The sequence below is a fragment of the Adiantum capillus-veneris genome, chromosome 4 (genome assembly GCF_014529385.1).
Source record: "Adiantum capillus-veneris isolate H3 chromosome 4, ASM1452938v2, whole genome shotgun sequence".
Lineage (NCBI taxonomy): Eukaryota > Viridiplantae > Streptophyta > Polypodiopsida > Polypodiales > Pteridaceae > Adiantum > Adiantum capillus-veneris.
In genome coordinates, this window is record NC_140934.1 from 161,156,904 (window position 1) to 161,172,097 (window position 15,194).

General features: G+C 44.5%; 1 protein-coding gene across 3 annotated transcripts in view; it reads right to left on the reverse strand.

Annotated features, from left to right (window-relative positions):
- The window catches only part of LOC147460254 (elongation factor), a 32,898-nt gene extending 21,967 nt beyond the window's left edge, over positions 1 to 10,931 (reverse strand). The window contains exons 1-6 of one of the 3 annotated variants that reach the window (XM_086511341.1): positions 10,911 to 10,931; positions 10,724 to 10,821; positions 10,322 to 10,641; positions 10,134 to 10,245; positions 9,765 to 9,952; positions 9,651 to 9,678 (exon numbers count right to left, since the gene is read on the reverse strand). In XM_086511341.1, the coding sequence (XP_086367467.1) occupies positions 9,651 to 9,678; positions 9,765 to 9,952; positions 10,134 to 10,245; positions 10,322 to 10,630 (637 nt within the window). In that variant the 5' untranslated portion in view covers positions 10,631 to 10,641; positions 10,724 to 10,821; positions 10,911 to 10,931. The other 2 variants (XM_086511339.1, XM_086511340.1) reach the window with 2 other exon arrangements.
- Between the last annotated feature and the right edge of the window lie 4,263 nt (positions 10,932 to 15,194).

Below are 15,194 nucleotides of genomic sequence, written 5' to 3' on the forward strand. Positions count from 1 at the left end.
GTAATTCCCTGTTTCGGATCGTTTTTAGCGGAGCGAACACGCCTACGTGTGTCCCAAGGGCTCCCGCACGCAATGGGACAGTTCCCCTGTGAATTGGACGAGTTTTCACGCAAGAAAACTCTCCAAACTCGCAATCTTTCGTGATGGAACTGTGCGTACTTGTGGGGGATTAGCAATTAGCTAATCCGGTTCCTGTTCAGAAGGCTCTTGCTTTGGCAAACGCGCATAAACCCCCAGAACTGTACATAGGTCAAATGAGAAGCCCACTAGTGGGGCATAACATACTGTACGTAGGGAAGAAAGAGAGCAGTATGTAGCGTGCGGGGCATCACTCCCGTCACCATACTGTGCATAGAGGGCAAGGTAAGCATTCCATAGCTTCTGTACCTGCTACAATCCACCTGAGGCTGAAAATGGCGCCCCCTTTGTTGATATGCAGCTCGTTTTTGCCTCCCAGAGTGGCAGAATCGCTCACAAGCTGACACGTCGCCCAATTTCCGAGTTTGGGCTTTCCCTGCTAAAAATATCTCAACTGGTGCGTCAGTTGACTTGGCAGCAGAGCAATAGAATGTTCCCCTTGTCATTCCAGAGCTAATGACGCGAACACATTTTCCGGTCAAAAATAGCAGTTCCCTAAATTTTAGGAGATGCTTCCATGGCATCCTTATCGGTCTCCTGACCATCATTGAAGACTACCATTTGACCAACATCTACAATGTGGGTTAATTTACTGGCCCCTTTCAACTTATAAAGTTGCAGTGACTTGACGAGTGGCCCAAATTCCAGTTTGGCGCACACGAGCTTCCATACTCATCAGAATTCAGTGCTAACTGGCCCGGGCAGTCCCTGTCTGACCGACCTAGATCCCCGATGTGAGAAACCCATTTGGCTGCAACCGTTTCACACTGGCCATGCAATGTCCACTTGCACCTTTTCAAGGGTTTTGGGACAAACAAGTAAAAATAAAATAAATATATCTACTACTTATTTACGGAAGGCAACAGGAAAAATACACCTCCTGGTGACACACCCCACCCTTGAAATACTGTAAGCGACCTCGCTTGCATGCCAATAATACATGCAGATATCTCCTGATATCACATATATTCTATGATGGGAATCCAAGATATACATACTTCCGGAAATGTAGCGTTGGACGATTAAACAATCCCACCAACCTGGCTACGACACATATATCAAGCATAGAAGTCTTCTAGTGTACTCTTGAGCACAAACTTCTCTAGCTAAATTCTGTATGGAAAGAGTAGATACAATTGCTTAACTACTCTCTTGAGCATCATGAACCATGCTCTTACCTTGCTCCAAAAAGGTTGCATCAAGTCACTGTGGGTTCCATTTGAAAGGCTTCAAGATACAATTGCAATAGCTGAGGTGAATCAAGCAATTCAGACTCTTCCATCCATTTGGCATCTAATGATAGATAGTTCTTGAACTTCACCAAATAGCGTCTTGCAACTTTTCCTCTAACCTTTCTTTCTTTATGTGCCGATATCTGTTCAGGAACAAGGATTTCATCCAATTCTTCCACTTCGGGTTGTTCCTCATCAAGCATATTCTCTGGCACATCACCAACAAAGGGCCTTAGAAGGCTGACATGAAAAGCATTATGTATTTTCTAGCCTTCTGGTAGCTTTAACCTGTAAGCTACATCGCTGATCTTTTCTGAAATCTGAAAAGGACCATAATATCGCATACTGAGCTTAGGAAACAAGCGTTCCTTGCCTTTCCTTTTCCTTAACCTGGCCTTTTCAAAGCGCAAAAGTACCCAATCACCAAGTGAAAATACAAGTTCACGACGGTGACGATCAGCAGTTTTCTTTTGCTTAGCCTGAGTCTTCTCAAGAGCAATCTTTATCTTCCTCTATGTTTCATCCATATCTTGCACATACTTGTCTGCCTCAAATATCTTGTCCTTAGTCTGCAAAATGGGTGGGACTTTCTTTCCTCCTTCCACTATCTCAAATGGTGCCTTACCTGTTGATGTATGCATAGTGTTATTGTAAGCATATTCAACCAATGGGAGATGGTGTTCCCAAGTTGCCTTGTGCTATGAGACATAACATTTGAGTAGGTCCAAGACAGTAGAATTTGCCTCTTCTGACTGTCCATCAGTTTGCGGATGAAACGAAGAAGAGAACTTGAGCGTAGTGCCCATGTTCTCAAACAATGCCTTCCAGAAAAGACTCGTCATACGTGGATCCCTGTCACTGACAATTGACTGAGGCATCCCATGATATTTAAAGATATTGCTCATGAATATCTTGACCATGTGTTCTGGCTTTATCTTCTTCCTAACAGGAATGAAATGGGCCTGCTTACTGAACCTACAAATGATAGTCCAAATCCCATCATTTCCTGTTTGCGTCCTTGGAAGATCAAAGATAAAGTCCATTGCTATACTTTCCCATGGCCTATCAGGGATCGGCAATGGCTGCAACAATTCCGGTTGCTTTTGTCTGTCAAATTTGACTTTTTGGCATACTAAGCATGATCTTACAAATGTGTCAACATCTTGACGCAAAGCTGGCCAATAGAAGAATGCCTCAACCCCTTTCACTGTCGCATCAATTCCACGATGCCCAGCATAAGGTGGAGCATGACTTTCCATCAAAATCTTTGGCCGTAACTGTTCGCATAACTTTCCATGCATCATGAGAAAGTCATTCTTAAGCATATAGTGCTCATGATGTTGCCCATCAACAAGCTCGTCATAGATCCTTGCAAAATCTGAATCTTCAGCATATTGTGTCTTCATTTCGTCTAGTTCACAATGGTACGGAATTGACACTGCTGAAATTTGGGGCTTTCGTGACAACGCATCAGCCACCACGTTCTTTTTCCCTTGCACATGCACAATCTGAAAATGGAACATTGACAAGATGTTTGCCCATCGCATGTGCTCCTCAGACAACTTCGTCTGTGTAAGAAAATATCGCAAGGTTTGATGATCCGTTTGGACAACAAAATCAGCCCCTAGCAAATAGTGTTTCCAACTAGTGAGAGCATGAATTACTGCCAGCAATTCTTTCTCATAGACTTGCAAGTTCCTTTCAGTCTTCAAAAGAATTCTGCTCTCATATGCGACTACTCGGCCATTCTGCATTAAAACTGCACCAAGACTATGGCCACACGCATCACATTGAACCACAAAAGGTTTAGAAAGATCTGGCAAAATAATTACCGGATCTGAAGTCAGCTTCTCTTTCAAGTGTTTGAACGCTAAAATTTCCTTGGCTGTCCACTTGAAAGCAACTCCTTTTCCTTGCAGTGCATGGAGTGGAGAAGCAATCTCGGCAAAATTTCGGATGAACCTCCTGTAATAGGAACATAAGCCTAGAAAGCTTCAAATGTCATGTACGAACTTCAAGTCTGGCCATGACCTAATTGCTTCCACTTTAGCGGGATCCATGCGTACCCCATCCTTTGAAACAATGTGCCCAAGGAAGTGAATCTCTTGCAAAAAGAACTCACTTTTCTTCGCATTATTAATGAGTAGCCTATTCTTGCGTAGCTCATTGAAAACTGCGGTCAAGTGATCCCTATGCTCCTCTTCATACTTTGAGTAGACAATCATGTCATCAAAGAAGGTACCCACGAAGTTTCTATGTGGTCTAAAAATTTTATCCATCATTCTATTAAATGTGGCAGGAGCATTTGTGAGACCAAATGGCATGACAAGAAACTCATAGAGACCAAATGTTGTCCTGAACGCAGTCTTATGGACATCTTCTGGTCTAATGCGTATCTGATGATACCCGCTCTTTAGGTCTTGTAAATAATGACGCTCCCTCAAGCCGATCAAGAATGTCATCTATCCTCGGTATGGGGAACCTGTTCTTGATGGTATTCTTATTCAAGGCGCGATAGTCAATGCACATGCGCCATGAACCATCCTTCTTCTGCACTAAGAGTAAAGGCGAACAAAAAGGGGATGAACTGGGCTGAATCAGCACCTTCTCTAAAAGCTCGTTGACCTGACTCATAATCTCTTTCTGCTGGGCTGCACTAACCCTGTATGGTGGTCTATTCGGTGGACTAGAACCTGGCACAAGATCTATAGTATGATCCTCAGGTCTCTCAGGAGGTAACTCCCCTGGCAAAGAGTCCGAAAAACAATCACTGAAACCACTCAAAAAAGTTGACCTGTCTTTATCTAAGGTAGACAAATTAGATACATGAGTCTTTCCTCTATGTACAAGGGTAATCTTTTTGTTGTAAGTATCCACCATAGCATGCAACCTGTAACACCATGGGATACCCAATAACACATCACAGCCCTCAAGCGGCATAATATGAAATTCTTCCGCATCCACATAGCTCTAAATGTGTAGACGAAGCTTTCCCAGAATGGGAGTAACAAGCTCTGAATGTCTTGGGCATGCCAAACCTGCTTCGCCTGTCATACCCATCTCCTCTGCACGAATGCCCAACTTTGATGCCAATTCTGGTGATATGAAATTTGCACGGGCTCCTGGATCAAAGAAAACCAGCACTGTCTGGTCTCTAACTTTGCCCCAAGCTCTGCACAGCTCCGTGGCATCTGTGTTTGGCTGATCTCCAACCAAATCTGGAACAAGTCCTGCACTCGGCTTTGGCTTCTTCCCTTTATGATCTGATTTGTCATCCTTATCATGTGACTTCTTCTGTGGGCACTCATTTGCAAAGTGTCCTTCTTGTTCACAAATGTAGCATTTCTTGGCCTCCCTAAGAGCTTTCCTTTCTTGAAAAGTTTTGCCAGAAAAATGCCTTTTTTGTCCTTGTCCTCGTTCCGAAGAAGATTTAGACTGCTTCTTGGACGTATCAGCTTCTTCAGTGGAGGGCTTCTTTGTGGGAGGCTCAGAAGGCTTTGCTGCAACATTGCCCTTGGCTGAAAACTGTTTGCCTTGGGACCCTTTCTTGTGGCTATTAAATCCATCGGAATCTCCCTTCGACAGATTGCTGGCCACTCTTGCATTCTCTATCAACTGAAACATATTCATGACAGTAGTCTTTGTGCAGTAGTCCCTGATTTTCTTGGGCAATCCGCAACAATACTTCTCAATCTGTTCTGACAATGGCACAAACCTGTAAGAGGTGACTGGCAACAGTGCGGCCCAAAACTGTTTATTGTACTCTTCCAAATTCGCACACTGTTTAGCATTCAACTCGTGCCATTCTGTCATCACATCCACTTCAAAAGTGTTTGTCAACCATGCAGGCGCAAAAAGTTGTTTGAATTGGACCCACGTTGTTGGGGCTTGACCCTGGTTCAACAATGCGGTCCACCATTGAAGCGCATTCCCTTTCAAGAAAGTGGCAGCCTTGCGTATCTTTGAAGATTCCGTGAAGTTGCCTCCAGCATAAGCTGCATCGAACTGCTGTATGAAGGTCAAAGCCTTTAATTGGTCCTCAGTTCCTCTGAAAGTTTCAAACTTCACTCCCTGCCCACCTTCCTTGTAATCCTTAGGCTGACTCAAAGGAGCCACATTATCATAAACAGGTGTCTGTAGCAGTGGTGCTCCATGAGTGTTCATTCCAGCACTCGCATCAACTGTTTTCCCTGTCATATCTGCATTTCGTACGTATGGCTGCGAAAAACCAGCCATACCAAATTGTGTTCCAAGCACTCGAAACTGACCATAGGCACCCTGAAAACCTGGTTGGACACCCATGTTCGCGTACATAGGGTTACCCATGCTTGTTTGCATTGTCCCGAACACATTCCCTCGCATATAACCTGTGGAAGGTCCAGCCATAGCTTGAAACACTGAACCACCTCCAAAATAACCAGGATAAGTATTAGGTAATGGAAGGGTCTGACGCATAGCCTGTTCATTGCTCCCTTGACCATTCACAAACGGTTCCTGTCCAGCTAAAGCAAGTTGCTTTGGATCATTGGACACCGCTAGTTGCTCAACCACATGGGCTTTCCCTCGAGCATCATGAGTCCTCTGCGCATTGGAAATCTCCTTTTTCTGCAACGGCTCAGTCATGCCCTGTGTAGGAGGCTGAAAACCCTGTGTCGGAGCCTGTAAGAATTTCTGCATCCTTGGGTTGTTAGCCAACTACTGAAACATGTCCATGCAACAACGCAGTTGAGTTCTAAACAACCTGTCCTCTTCTTGAAGAGTCGAAGGAATTTTCTCTGTGCCATGTGAGGAAGATCCCTCTTCAGGTACTTGGTCTCTCTTCTCTGCCATATCGACAAGCTCTGTGTTGCTTTCACCCACAACAATCCACGCTGCACTTTTTGAAGAAAAAGTGACTATCCCGTCGATGGAACCATATAACCGGCCCGTACAACGTAGAGGGCGGTACTATTTCAATTACCTGTTAACTTTACACAGAGCACTGAGAAGGGAAGAGAACACAGTTGCGTCCAGCGACTAGAATGTCACTGCGCACACGAGACCGACACCCTGTAGGCCCCAAAGACTGGCGCCAAAATAGCCTATCACGTGGGGTGTACAAGCTGAATGTAAGGTTGAGAGCCACTATAGTGACAACTCGACTAGAACAATCTCATGGTGTTCTGTATGATGAGTGGAGGAGAAACCACTGAGGAGGTGCATAATGCCATGTAATCTGTCCACCTGTAAGTGTGAAGAAGAGTGGAGATCGGGCCCAACGCCGAAGGAAGTCAAATCGACGAGCTTCGGCTGCTCTAGATGTACCTGAGGAAGAATCCCACTGCCAAATGAGGGTGTGAATGATGTCCAGCCAAATGGCAGTGAGGGTATCCGGAAGGAGCTGTGGAGCCACACTAAGAATATGAAGACAACGAGCTCTCCAAACATTCCAGAGTGCAATGCTAGTGATGACTGAGAAGATTTCATCACGTGTCTGAGGATCCCCCTGCCAAGCAATCTGTGGTAACATAGCCAAAGTCCCTCGCCGGTAACAAGTCGAGGTAAGCATAAGAGCTGGATCTGTGTCTGAGCCCTCGTAGAAAAGATGCGGTCCGGGCATCGGCATCAACCAGGAGAAGGATCCCCAAGTGAGGAATCCATGCTGAACACCAGCTCTGCTAAGTAAAAAGCAAACTGCTAGCCACACTGCATGAGAAGACGAGCATGACCAAAGGCAATCTACAGGTGACTCAGGTAGGCGCAAAGAGCAGCGAGTACATAACGGATCATGACCCATAGAAGCTAACCAAGTCCCGACTGGAAGTCCTGCATGTGCAATCATCCACAGGAAAAAAGAAATACGACGAGCCACATGTAAATCCCAGATGGCTGACCAAAATTGTTGTAGATAGGCATGGGAGAGACCTGAATGTAACCAAAAACGCATACGAGTGGGCTGCTCTAAGTGTTGTCTCATCAATGCAAATCTTCCAATTCTGACTGTGTACTCAAAGAATGATACATGTGCACCGGTGGGGTTAGAGTGAGGCCAATGCCACTCTCCTGGGTCCAGTAAAGCTGAGATAGGGCACGACCCTCCCACACCCAAAGCCTCCAAAGAGCAGCATCAGCGGAAGCGAAACGGGGGTCAACACAACGACGCTTCCCGCAGGAGCCAACTACTCGTATGGCCTCCCATCGAGCGCCGGGGTAGACAAGGTGCGGAGAGGTAGTAGCATATGTCAGCCTGGCATGCATCCCCGAAGAGTAGTCAGTATCAACTATGAACAGCATGGTGTCGAAACGAGCTAATAAGAGAGTGCTCTGAGTAAAGAGGCCTTCCCAACCACAATGTGGAGGCATCTGAACCGTGCCTCGCATGACTACGTCCCGGTGTGAAGGAATGGCAGAGCCAATCTCAAGCAGTCTGTCTATTACCCCGCGACCAATGTCATAATGTTCTACCACAAAATCCGCATCCAGCATACGTGTCTCATGAAACAACCGCATAGAGGCAGCAGGGCCAGTGTCCCAAGCAGCCCAATCAATGTGAGTCCTCTCTCCAAGCTGACGGGGTGGATTAACCGAAGAATCAAGAACTGCATCATTCCAAATGAGAGGCTGGCGCTCAATCTCCTCACGGCATGAGGGAGGTGAGCGTTTGATAGCTCGTCGCATGGATACCCAAATCTGAAGGAGCGAGCGGATGAAGGGTGAGAGAGTATTGGTGTACAAGGGGGCATCCGTAAAGAGAAAACGATACCCTATTTGCCAAGTATGGCCATCTCTAGTGCCGAGGCGCGGAGTCGCTGTGGAAAGAGCGGCCTGAAGAAGCATCTTCCAAGGTTCTTGGCCGGGAAAAGACCCCGAACAATAAGCTTGGTAAGAAGGACGCGGCTCTGTAATTCTGGATCAATAATGCCAAGGCCACCCTCTGATCTAGGACGAATAATCGTGGACCAGCGAACTCAAGCACGAGTATCAGTAGTCCCATCTGTGCCACTCCATAAAAAGTTCCGCACGAGTCTGTGGAGCTGAGCTATCACACCAGATGTAGCATCCAACAGGAGGCCGTATACCATATTGTAGCCAGAATGACCTGGTTGGCGACCAATGCACGGCCAGCCAACGACAGATGACGTGAAGACCAATGCCAGAGCTTCCTGCGAATAGACTGAAGTACTGGTGCAAACTGCTGCTGTGAGGAAACGTCAAATCCAACCTGAAAGCCCAGATATCTGCATGTCCGACCTGGCTGTAGCCATGTGAAACCATCAATTACCCCCCAAGTAGGTATGTCATCACTGCCAACCAATAACCCATAGGATTTATCCCAGTTAATGCGTGCACCACTGGCAATGCAAAAAACCTCCAGGGCTCCCCGCATGGCATCAAGAGGTGCTAGCAAATAACGCAACATCAGCATAGTGTCATCAGCAAACTCCTGATCGATAAGGTCCGGAGCTGAAGGTACTGGCATGGTCAAGCCACGAAATGCATGACTCTGAGCACGAAGAAAGTCAAACATAGTCTCTCCCACAAACAGATACAGGTATGCTGCTAAAGGGCATCCCTGACGGACAGACCGAGAGAGCTCAAAACTGCGACTGACACGACAACCAATAGTAATAGCACTGCTAGCTCTCTCTCTCTCTCTCTCTCTCTCTCTCTCTCTCTCTCTCTCTCTCTCTCTCTCTCTCTCTCTCTCTCTCTCTCTCTCTCTCTCTCTCTCTCTCTCTCTCTCTCTCTCTCTCTCTCTCTCTCTCTCGCGCAAGCGTGCTCTCACAACAAGGGGAGTTCTTCCTCACAAGAGACATAAACAAGCATGCACAGAGCAAGCAGTCCAAGACCGCGCTTTTGAGGATTCTAGGGTGCTACACCTCTTGGATGAAGCACGAGTAGAGAGCCTAAAGAGGACCTCACGACTCCCACAACCCATGGTCATCACCTGGGATGGCATTGTCTCCGCTTAAGCCTACATAAATGAAAGAAATTTCCACTAGAAAAAGCTATAAGCTCATTTCACAAATGAACCAAAGAAAAATAACAAAATCAAAACAATTCCCTGAAATGTCTGTCAACTATTCCTCACAAAAACTCAACTTGACAATCATTAAATACCAAATCCTCAAACCTTACAATGCAAAGATATAAGACAAACTTATGAATTCTGGAAATAAGCAAAGAACTAAAAAGAAAAACTAGGGTGCAATAGATTTTTTTAATTGAGACATCAGCCAAAACATGACTAACTCGATGTTTACTCTAAGGAACCAACAAAACTTAAACAGTATAAAATACCTTCTTGAATTTGGAGAGGACTCATTGACTGCAAAAACAACCCGATTTTGTCAAATAATCACGTTGCAAATGCTGTAAAATGAAAATATGAAAAGTGTGCATATTCTATCATACCTTTGCATTTGGATTTGATACAACAAGTTTGGCAACAAAAGCTGCTAGACTTTCAATGACATCATCTTGGCTGATAAGTAAAAACCCTTCATCCTCCAAAGCGCTTATCTCCTCTCTTCCATCTGTCTCTAGCAGCTTGTTAGGTACAACTACCCATGAGCTGCAATCCTCCATTTCCAAGCTTTTTTCTGAACATGATACAAGTTGAGAAAACAAAGGTCCACGGTATAAATCATGAGCAATAGAAAACAATAACATTGATGCACGTGCAGCTGGCTCACAGTAGTGATAGAAAAAAATGGCAAACCAAGTATTTGAAAACAACAAAAGAAAAATCGGATGATAATGCATTACAAACATAAAGAATACCAGCATCTTTTAAGGCCACCCTTGAAGATTTCTGTGAATCAACTTCCTGCATATCTTTGAGCCTTTCGAGGAATGCAGGAGTATCAACCTTCTTCAGAAGCCTCTCATGAAGCTGAAGACAAAATATATAAGATAAATTTGAAAGGCAACATGTGTTCTTTTGTGAACAATGCAGCAAATTGCCTTACATCAGCAGGGTAGCCATCTTTAAAGGTGTTGAAGGATGCAGGAATGGCATTGGACTGGCGATTGCAATCCCTCTTTTTCAACGCATGCAATGCTTTGCGAAGCTCTTCGAGAGCTACCTTTAGGCGGTGGTTTTCGGACCTTTCTTGAATAAGTTCTCCTTCTAACTTGACACAATCCTCCCATGTCGCAGCTGCAACATCATGGTGGGCATGATCACGGTGCCGCTCTACGGCTGTCCATGCTGCATCTACAACTCCAACAGCCGCCTCCACCATCTCCAAAGGGTTGACATGATGTGGGCTTTTCATCACGATGGGAACTATTCGAAATTCAGAAACCTTGAGATGCTTCCTCTCTGTGAATATTGGAAACAAGGATGAGGCTGGTTAAAGGAAACATACAGAGATACCCTTATCGTGAATTTCCGCTCTTGAACTTTAGAACTCCATAAGTCCTTCAGCATCTGCTTTGACAGATCGGCGTTACGGCCCGCTAAGACCTGCGGAAAAGAGAAAGATCGGTGTGTCAAAATTAACACGCTCTTCGTAGAACAACTCTGTGTAGTTGGACGCGCTCTGCGTATCTTACAACTTTACATTGCTACAATCGACGCTAAACCTGGAGGCACGACTTCTTTTATTAATCTATTTAGTGCATTTTAGGGGGTACGAGCTGGGAGAACTTGAAACAAATAAAAGGGTCTAAAGTAAACGAGGGCACTGCCCATAGTGGCACGATAAAAAAATAAAATCCTGCGCAAGATTGGGAGTTTGGTGACGGAGGAGAAGAGCTGCAGAACGCGAGAAGTCACCGCTGCTAGTCGATTATACTTCACATGCCCAAATTTTACCTCGTTGACCCTAGAATTAGTTAATTCCTTACGTGCAAGCCACACAAAAAAAAACCCCTCACACGCCAGTTTTTCATTGGCCAAAGCCCCTATGGCCATGGGGACAAATTTCCTCCCCTTAGACCTTACCTTAACAGCAGTGCCAACAATAAGAAAATGATAAAATCATTAGGTTGAGTTTAACTAGAATTATATAAGGTAAAGCATTGTTCAGGAATACTCTTGTATTATGGGACTAAGTTTCCTCCTTACAAAGAAGCAAACCGGAAATAATAGTCGATTTTTTAATTTGCAAGATTTTTGAACTAAGTTCTCACATATTTCTCAATTTTTCCTTCCCTTTACCATGATTTGCTCATTTAATATATAGATATATGTGCACGTGTGTGTGTGTGTGTGTGTAAAATAAATAAATATATGTATGTGTGTATGTATAGAATTTACTAGAATTATGCAAGGTGAAGCTTCACTTTAGCATTTTAAAAGAATAGAATGCAAGTGAAGTCAAGCCTTGTAAGGATGTGAAATGAAAGGTGAAATAAAAAGATTCATTTAATATTTTAAAATGGAAATAACATTTAAGGTAAGTCTCCATTATGGCACTGAAAACAATGAAAGTATGCCTAACCCAACTCAACACTGAGGCTTCTTTTAGAAAGCCAAAAAGCGCACATTAGTTCCAAGTGAAAAAGGGAAGGGTGGAGTCTGGAGAAAGTGGAATCTGAAGGCACGCAAGTGGACATGCTTTTCCCCATTTGAGATCTCTCTCCTTTCTCTCCCTCTAGCGGATGCAGCAGAGGCATCTCTCTCTCTCTCTCTCTCTCTCTCTCTCTCTCTCTCTCTCTCTCTCTCTGGGCACACGCTCGTGGGATGCCTACTATGCAGGTATGAGTGGCAAGGGAAGCATAGCTGTAGGCGGAGGTAAAGCTTGAAGGCTGCTAAGGCCGGTGGCGTGCAGAGGGGAGTGCAAGCGAAATGTATATTTTTTCAAGTATTATGAGCGACGCATCGTACGCAATGAGCACTCGCGTTACTTGTTTAGGGTGACGATTGCTACTTCCAAAAGACTAAGCGACAGGGGTTCGAATCTGTACTTACTCTTTTGTAATGAGTGCTAGGTAGCAGCCTCTATCTAGTAGGTACAAAGTCTCCTAGAATCTCTACGGAAATGAATAAACATAAGAACAAGCTAAAAGGGGTGACCCAATCTCTTTTAATGTTTTATTAGAGAGAATCGGGTAAGATCCTCTGGCTAACGTGAAGGAAAGGGAACTCAAGAAGGCGGGCTGGCAGAAAGCTAATTACAGACGAGCGGCAAGGTGACGTATGAAATCGACATCGGGAGAAGGGGATAGTGAGGTGAAGGCAAAGGCGAAATCCATTAGGGGTTCAGACGGGGTTTTTGTTTTTTTATTATATGGATTGCGCTCTTGTAGCACCATCGGGCACGAGTTGGACTGGTTACTAGGTTTGACTGAGAGTCGTGGTGCCGACAAGCCGAGTTCAAATCTACCATTCCATTTTTAAAGCTTAATCTCAAAGTGGAAGGGAAGCCTCAGGTGCAAGGAGTCTTGCGAAACAATGAATAAACTGGGGTGCGAACCATTTAGGGCCCTCCAATATGATCATGTGTGCACCACAATGAAAAAAGAGAAAATCAAATATGCCCTGTGGAGATTCTCCTCTCTCTCTCACTTGGAGGCGAGGACACAGGGCCCAGGGGAGCCTCTCTCTCTCTCTCTCTCTCTCTCTCTCTCTCTCTCTCTCTCTCTCTCTCTCTCTCTCTCTCTCTCTCGTCCAGGCAACTGAGGGAGCCCTTTCTCTCTGCCCCAGGTGATGGGAAGTGTGGGAGTAGGCGAGGAAAGCACGGGCACCGATGATGAGGGCAGAGGCAATGGGGGTAGAGGGCAATGGGTGCAGCAGGCGGTGGATCGCACAAGCAGAAGAGCCTAAGGCTTGGCTTGTGGAATTTTTATAAATTTGGGGGGGAGGCATCTCGTCTCCAAAGGCCGGATCGAATTGTTAGATGAACGCCAATACTTTGTCGGTGGTGCCATCATAGGTAAGAAAAGAGATACTATTTCCTCCTTCTTTGAATTTCTTGAGCTTTTGGGACCTTCGCTATGTTGGGTAAGTTTTGTGATGTCCTCTCCTCTTGTATTCTCTAGGAGAATAACTATTGCTTTCGTCGAAAGAGGAGGAAGGTGAAGAAGAAGGAGAAGAGGGTGACCTCTTTCTTGCCTTTTTCTTCCTTTGTTTCCTCTCTTCCCTTTTGGAGTGACGAGGAGAAGGACTATGGGTTGACCGTTTCCTCTTGGGAGGAGTTAGCAATAGTTTAGACCGTCGTCTTCATGGAGCCACATCTTTAGAGGAACTTAGGGATTCACTTCTTTCTCGTTCTTTGGATTCTTCCTCTCTTATCGGAGAGAGACTTCTTTTGGGAGTCTCATCAAAAGGCCCCCTAAACTCTCTCTCTTCTTGGAGAGGAAGGAAAATCCCATAAGCACGAAGTTGTTGGGTAACTTCGGCTTGCAAAGTAGGGTTGCCCATAGCTTGATGCAACCTAGTAACGAGATAATTGATAAACATGGGGGCATCATCATTAGCACTTTCATGTGCAAAATCAAAGTTATCAATGTTCATTCTACTCTCTTGGTTATTGTCAGCCATGGTAATTATACTTATGTGTTTACTTAGTGTATTCTTTGGCAATTCAAAACCTTAGTTGCTACTCCTCTTAGCCTTTGAAAATAAGCACTTAAGTATCTACACCCATGGCTCAAATTGGTTAATTACTGAGAGTAGTGGAGTGGGTCTAACATAGCAGAATTGCGGAGGGATAGCTCCTTTCGGACTTCTTATGGCTCAATAATGGTAAAGTTGTAGGCAAGTCTAAAAGGACCCCATTATTAAGACCAAAGCTCCCGAGCTGTGCACCATATCCCACATCGTGGGTTAAATAAATAGATTCCAATCCCACTTACTCTAATATAATTAACAAAATCAACCATTAAAAGGCTACTTAATGATCTCTCTTCTTAAGCAATAAAAGAGAAACCAAACGCTCTGATACCAATGTAATGGAAATAGCCTATGAACTTTGAGAATAGCGGAATTAAGAGAATTAGAGTGAGCATTTTTGTGAGATTACTTTGAGAACATAGAGGGTGAACTTAATTTATGGTAGCAACATAAACATAGTACTTAATAAACTTGGCATGAATAATACTTTTGCAAGAGAGAGAGGGAGAGAGTTTTAAGAACATGACAATAATTGAGGACCGGATTTACTTGGGGCCGGTCCCCCCTCCAAAAGACGTTTGTATTATAGATTCTCTCATCAAGAGAGACTTGGTAGAATACAATCTTTGTGTTCCTTGTGACCTTGGTTATGCTATGAATATGGAAAGCTTCATGCATCACGAGCTTAACATAAACTTTGCAAAAGCATTAACTATCCTAAGCCTCAGTCCCAAGGCCTCAAACACCTTCGAAGGTGGAGAGAGCTAGAGGGGAATGAGGGTAGGGAAGAGGAAGAAGAATCATTCATAGAAAATAGTTCCTCACGTATCATCACTCTTCTTGCTTAGCATAGCATAATATCATAGTAATGAAGATGAAGAAGATGACAAGCTTAAGCATTGCATGGCTCTTGGTTGGATTTGCATTCCATAGCCAAGAGTGTTGGTGTAGGCTCTCCACTTCTTAACAAGCTTGGAGAAGGAGATGGAGCTCTTGCACTTTGCACTCCACACAACGAGAGAAAATGTGTGTGTGTGAGAGAGTATACCCCCCTCTCATGCTTGGTCCACACCTCTCTCTCTCTCTCTCTCTCTCTCTCTCTCTCTCTCTCTCTCTCTAAGTCACTTGGTTTGAATCAATACTTCAAGCTTCAGTCAATCAAGCATGAAAACGTTCATGCCTCTTGAGAATTTATCTTTGAATTTAACATTTCAAAAACCTTAGTCATTTAAGCATAAAAATCACCTCAAGCTTTGGGCAAGGTTCCCACAACCACTTTA